The sequence below is a fragment of the Natator depressus genome, chromosome 13, assembly GCF_965152275.1.
Source record: "Natator depressus isolate rNatDep1 chromosome 13, rNatDep2.hap1, whole genome shotgun sequence".
NCBI lineage: Eukaryota > Metazoa > Chordata > Testudines > Cheloniidae > Natator > Natator depressus.
In genome coordinates, this window is record NC_134246.1 from 9,527,996 (window position 1) to 9,534,858 (window position 6,863).

Consider the following 6,863-nt stretch of genomic DNA (forward strand, 5'->3'; position numbering starts at 1 on the left):
TTGTTGCACACACTCCCCGCAACAAGCCAGGCAGTAACGCGCGTGCTGCCACTTTCTCCAAACAGGAGATGAAACACACACACACAATCACTCTCTCTCTCTCTCTCTCACACACACACACACACACACACACACAGACGTGTGGGATTCTCTGGCTGCAGGCAGCTCTGTGCCTGGATAGCCAAAGGCGCATCTCCCCAGCTGTATGCAGATAGATCCGTGTGTGTGTGTGTGTGTGTCCGTGTCCGTGTGTGCGCGCGGGGATCTGTGTTCCAACAGGCGACCCACGCCCCCCACGGCCGAAGGCGGCGAGCCCAGCCCGCGGCGAGCCCCCGCTTCCCAGCTGCACCCTCTGGGCCACTCGGCGGCGGTGGGAGCCGGGCACCCCACTTACCCTGGCCGAGCCACAGCAGGGAAGCAGCAGCAGAAGTAGCATTCCTGAGCCAATCGTCATTTCCCCGGCTGCGCTCGGACTCCGGGCTGGCCCCGCTCCTCGCCGCTCGCCCAGCGCCCGGGCTGCCTCCCTCCAGCCTGCCTGGGCAGTCCCAGCGCCCCGGCTTCGCTCCCCCGCCCCCGAAAGCCGCTCGCTGGCTCCCGGTCCCCCCCTTCCGCTCGCCCGCTCTGAACTGCAGGTGAAGAGCTGGCGGTGCAGCCCCGGCGAGTGCCCGCCTCCCAAGCCCGGCCCGCCCGGCTCGGAGTGACAGGCAGCCTTAAAGGAGCCGCCTCCGTCTGCTCCTCGCTCTGACGTGCAGCAGCAGCGAAGAGCCAGGACCACGCTTCACAGCCCCCTTCTGCTCCTGACACAGGCGAGGGTAGCCGCCGGCAGCTTGAGACCTGCGCCGAGATCCAGGCTGACCCCTGCAGGAGGTACCCCTGTTCCACGTGTGCATTGCACTAGATAGAGGGCTTGCTGTGTCTCACCAGGATCATTTAGGTAAGTGAAGGTAGGAAGAATAAAGAGACGACGTGATCACCATGGGAGCGCCAGCCTCCGAGCAGGAGCCCCAAAGGACTTCATTATCTGCCTGGCTATCACACAGTCACTTGGCATTATGAAACCACTGGCATTTAAAGGATGGAGCTCGTGTTCCTAAGTTTTATTCAGTGTACTTGGGCACAAGTGCCTTTGGTCTGGTAGAGATGAATACCTTCAACACAAGTCGACTAGGAGTTTGAAGTTAGGCAGTATCCTAAACAGAAGTACAATGTACTCCTGTCTGGGCTGTTACAAAAGTCTAGGACCACTTTAAAAGCATCTGCACTGTGTAAAGGAGAGAAAACAAAAAACCACACAGTTGTGTTCACAGAAGTCCAGCTTGCATCTGAGAAAGGATTAGGTTAACCTGCCCTCCTTCATGTTTATGCACCACACTGTAATGTTCTCGAGAAGAAAAACCGACAGACCCAAAAATCACAGTACAAATACCAGTTTGGAATAGCTTCCCTTCCTGCAAAGTTGGGAGAGTGGATGCTTATACTGAAAGATATTCTGAGAGTGGCAAAATTGTTATATAGGTACACTTAGATAATGTGGTAATGGCCATATTAGAAATTCCAAAAGAAAAAAGACTTCATGAAAAAGAAAGGCGGAGTTTACAAATGAGTGGAAGTTTGTCCGTGTTCAGTTTTAACAAAGGGATAAACACATTGCTCTTGACACAGGTATTCTGAGGTTTCATCCTTTGGTTTGGCTGGAGGCCCAGATCTAGAGGTAGCATAGGTCCTATGTTTGTTCTAATTGCATTTATAGTAGAGAGGGGAGGGTTGAATAAAATAGGCATGTGTATTCCTCTGATCAAAGTAATTTGTGTGAAAACCAGTTCTAAAAGCAGGTATTTAAAGAAATAAGTCTTGAGCCAGACCCTCAGCTGGTCTGAGTGGGCCCTACTCCAAACAAGTCCCTTATTTATTTACTTAATTTTAAGGGAAACGGATACATTTGGTCAAATTCAGATCTCACAGCAGTGTAAATTAGCATTTACTCCACTAATTCAGTGGAGTTACCTTGCTGTAAAACTAGAATTTAATCAGGCCCTGGGAGCCCCCCTCAAATGAGGGAAACTTTGTACAACATTTTGAAAATGTAAAGCAATGATAAGCACTATAATTTATTATTTTCAGCCAGCTTGAACCAGGTATCCAATTGTGGTCATTCTTTTTTGTGCATGCAGTTCAACTGCACATAAAAAAGTTATCAGACACATTTTGTGAATATATGACCAGTCTTTGCAAGATCAAATTGGATACCTGGGCACCCGACCTCCTGATTTGCACATACAGGTGCATACCAATTGCTGTTTGTGCAAAATGCAGGGCTGAAAGACTGGTCCTTAAATAGTTCCACTAGGTACACAGATAAGAATGAGACACACATGTCCACTTACTGCATCCTTTGCTATTAGGTAGGTTTATTAGTATCATGTTAATCAAAGACCAGGGCCTGGTTAGGTTAACCTCTGTATACATATATAATGAAAAATAGTCCTTTCCTCCCAGTTTAGTAGGTTACAACCTTTACCCTGATTTAAGCAGATAATCTGAATATATTATGTAACATCAAGTAAATATCCACTGCTACTTTAAATTCATATTTGCTGTTACTACTTTTGGCAGAATATTCCATAATTGCATGACCCCGTGGTAGGAAAAAAAATAAAATCTCACCTAACCTATGTAGTCTAAATTTGCCCTTCCATAATTTCACCCTGAGCTCCAAAGTTTGTCATGGGCTGTTGTCGTGGATTTAAGGGCAGCTGTTGTTGTTGCTGCGACATAAAGTTTAAAGAGCCCTGCAGACAAGGTTGTTTTTACTTCTAAGATTTTAAGAAAGTGGATTTGTATGGCTAAAATGTGAGTATTCTCTTGTGAACATCTACATACTGTTGTCTCTAACTGGACTACAGCTACTGCTGTGTCCATATTCCTTCCTGCCTCCCCCCAGTGATATTATTAACATTTCAAGTTCCACAGTATTATCAAAATAAGTCTAACACCACAACTCATCATGAAGAAAAGCAGAGCAGATTTTTTTCCCCAGTATGGTTCGAGAAGATTTCTAATCTGATGGCATATTACATTTTTTAAAAGCTACTGCTGGTTCTTTAAATGTATTTATACCCTAAAGTAACAGGTAGTTTTTCTTCTTTGCTTTTAACAAAGCGTCTTTTTCTCTTTCCAATGACTTGAGAAAATATTTCTCTAACCTCCTTGCATTTTGGATCTGGAAGAATGCAGTGCCCCACTGTTTCAATTTGTGCACTATTACACCGCTTGCAAAGCCTGGCCTCTTTTCATATCCCATTTAATTCATGTTTGCCAACCTTCATTTCTAAGCAGTGGCCACTGTCTCTATACTTGGGGAATAGAGACAGTGACTGGAATTCCTGTGACTGGAATTTTTCATTAACTCACCCAACAATCTGTTTGGAATAGTTTCCATTTAGAGATCTATAACTCTGACTTGTGTGATCTATTCTTTACCCTGGCTCTCAGGGCCATATTTAGTGTTTTCAGAGGGATCAAGTGATCAGGGAAGGAGAATACAGACCTAGAATATTATAGACAATGCAAGCAGATAGTGTCTGGGTCCCCTCCCCCAGCCCATTTCCCTACCTCAAATTTCTTCAGTAAGTTTTGAAACCAGATTAACTGCTTTTACCTCCATTCCTCTCTGATAAGAGTTATTTAATTTTAAAGTGTCCATAAAAAGGTGATCCTTCAGATCTTTAGGAAAATGGAATCATCTGGTTAAGTTGTTTATATCTATTGAACTGCCGTCAATTATTTGAATCTATGGGTTAGAGAGGAGATTGACAGTGTGCAATCTCAGGGGGCTGTTCTCAGCTTTACTAACTATATTTTGTTTCATCCTCCTTTTTCTCCCTTCCATGCTCACTTTCAGTCTTTTGCAGGGAACTAGTTACAAAGACTCCTGCATAAGAAGGAAATAGAAAAATCTATCATCTGATGTGCGAACACTACAAGACATGGTTTTGGCTGGATGAAGGTATTCAAGAATGTACACGTGCACATTAAATTAACTTGCTAAACACCTCAGGAGCAAGACTGCTGATCCTGAGAGCCAGCTTGCTACACTACACAACACTCAAGAGAATAAAAGGCTCATAGATGAGACATTTACAGAACTGACTGTGCCAAGATAATGAGGAGAATGGAGTACGCAGGGGATCTGTCTCCCCTTGATGCCCACGTGTAATTCCTATTGACAGCAATGGGAGTAACACATGCATATCAAGGGGACAATAGAACCTTTAGTAAAGGAGATGAGTATCAGATGTAAGCTGTGTTACTGAGGGCAGAAAATGAGATACCTGAAGGTGAGATCACTGAGGAGGGACAGCACAGTGCACAATAAAATTGTCAAGCAGGCATCAAACATGTGAAAGCATGGGAACAACAAATTAAATGTACAGGAGGAGGGAAAACAAAGCCAAGAGGCATATGCTGTCCCAACCCAGGCACCCAGCTCTGAATTCCTTACTCAGGAAAGACTTCCACTCAATTAATTAGTTTACTTCCACGGGAGGTTGAGTTCAATGAGAGGTTTCCTTGAGTAAGAAGTTCCGGCCAGATGCTAGCGGGAAAATAACCTAAACTAAAAAGAAAGTGACATACGGAGAGAAATGAAATTAATACAATGACCTTGGATCTCATATAAACTTGATATTTTCAGGTTCTGAAAGTAGGAGACAGGTAGCTGGCTCCTGATGTGATCTGGAGAGGCATTACTACTCATCTTGGTCCATGTCAAAAGCAATAACAAAGGGAGGAGGAGTTTGGAGATCCAGAGAAACAACCATGCCAAGGACTGATGGTGGCCTTCCATTCGGAGTGGCACTGTGATCTTCTTACTGAACAGTGCAGGCAGGGCTGGATTAACTCTCCTGTGGGCCCAGGGCTGTTAGATTTTGTGGGGCCCCCGTATACAAGTCTTGTTCCTAATTTAAAACATAAAGATCATAATTATGGCATCGAGGCTATTAACGCTATACTAAACTTGCCTTTTAATTAACATAAAGCCATTCTGTGGTTACATTTCAGTCTTAAAACATGTAGAATATAGTTAATTCAAAATAGCCTACTTCTTACCTCAGAACAGGTGTTATATTAGTTTCTTTCTGGGAGGAAGTTTGGGTGCAGCAGGGGGCTCCAGGCTGGGGCAGAGTGTTGGGGTGCAGGATAGGGTGAGGGGTTTGGGCTCTGGGAGGGAGGTTGGTGCAGGAGGGGATTCTGACCTGAGACAGGGGGTTGGGGTGTTGAAGGGGGTGCAAGGTGCAGGCTCTGGACAGGAGGCGCTTACCACAGGCGGCTCCCCGGCTGGCGGCGCAGCAGGGCTCAGGCAGGCTGCCTGCCTGCCTGCCAGAGCCCCACGCCATTCCCAGAAGTGGCTGGCTGCTGGCACGTCTCTGCGCGCCCCTGGCAGGAGGAGGACGGCGTGTCTCCGTGCTCTGCCCGCACTTGCAAGCGCCACCCCGGCAGCTCCCGTTGGCTGGTTCCTGGCCAATGGGAGCTGCAGGGACGGTGCTGGAGGTGGGGGCAGCACACGGAGACACGCTGTACCCCCGCCAGGGGCTGCAGAGACGTGCCAGCAGCCAGCCATTTCTGGGAATGGCGGGGGCTCTGGCAGGCAGGCAGGCAGCCTGCCTGAGCCCTGCTGCGCCACTGGACTTTTAGCGGCCCGGAAATCGTGATCGACTGGCAGAAGCTCCAGGATCGACCAGTCGATCGCTATTGACGGCTTCGTGACCACTGAATTGTATATAATTATGGATTTATTTTTGAGGGGTCCTCCTCAGCCCGAGGCCCTGGGCTGCAGCCCCTAAAGCCCCTGTGTTAATCTAGCCCTGAGTACAGGCATTGCCTGGCATGTTCCAACACTGGTTATATTAGAGACAATTAAAAAACCCTATTTCCAGCTCATTTTCACCTTAGGCAAAGTAAGACACCAACATACTTAATATGGACATAATGTAGAATTAAAGTATGATGCTCACAAAAGTGTAAAATTTCTGATCTTGTTTTTTCTACTTACATTATTTTTGCAAATCAGGTGTCACCCTACACTCTTCCCCTTCTCCTTCTCTGACACCCTCCCCCCAAAAAAGTAATAAGCCAAAGGCAGACAAAACAGTACTCGTTTCAGGTCTGTAACCTTATGACAGATTATAGTTTAAAGCAGTGATATTTTTACAAGCCAGCTATTCTATTTGTTTTGTTCTCCGAAGGTAAGTTGTTAGGCTATTTTTATCACCATGTCCCTCTAGCACTGGGGATGAAATAAAAGTTTTGGAAAAGATTCCTCTGCAAGACACCCAGGCAAACCTGAATATGCTTACTACAGCCAAAAGTTGATATAAATGACTGAAAACAAAATGGCCACGTAGGTAATTTTAATTTGTGTTAGTGCACATGGTCTTGTTGGCTAAGAGCTACATTATGGCTGGGCTTGTGCCACTGTGCAAGGGAAGTAAGGCACCCTTCCACACCAGCTACCTGGAGCCACTCCACCATGTTTGCTATGTTCTCCACTCCTTGTGTGAATGGGCAGGATGGGGAAGGGAATGGTTGGAGCTTTGACTCCGCTCCCCAGGCCCCAAATGCTGCCTAATGTAGCTATACCAGCAGACTGGAAGAAATATATTGTTACAGGTATACACCACGCAACAAGTTACAACCTGCTTCCTGGGCTGCTCAGTGATGATCTTCTCTTCCCTTTACTCAGGGCAACAATTAAGATGCTTAGCCAGTAAAACAGAATAATATCCCTGAATTTATTTTAAAGAGATGTCTTGATTATCTCAAATACAGTATCACAAAAAACTGATTCATCATAAACTGTGCTT

General features: G+C 46.1%; 1 protein-coding gene across 2 annotated transcripts in view; it reads right to left on the bottom strand.

Moving 5' to 3' along the window:
* CDH4 (cadherin 4) overlaps nucleotides 1-560 on the bottom strand; it is a 663,987-nt gene extending 663,427 nt beyond the window's left edge. For both annotated transcript variants that reach the window (XM_074969700.1, XM_074969701.1), the window contains exon 1: nucleotides 395-560. In XM_074969700.1, coding sequence (XP_074825801.1) covers nucleotides 395-454 — 60 coding nt within the window. In that variant the 5' untranslated portion in view covers nucleotides 455-560. The remainder of the gene's footprint in view (nucleotides 1-394) is intronic.
* Nucleotides 561-6,863: the final 6,303 nt, after the last annotated feature.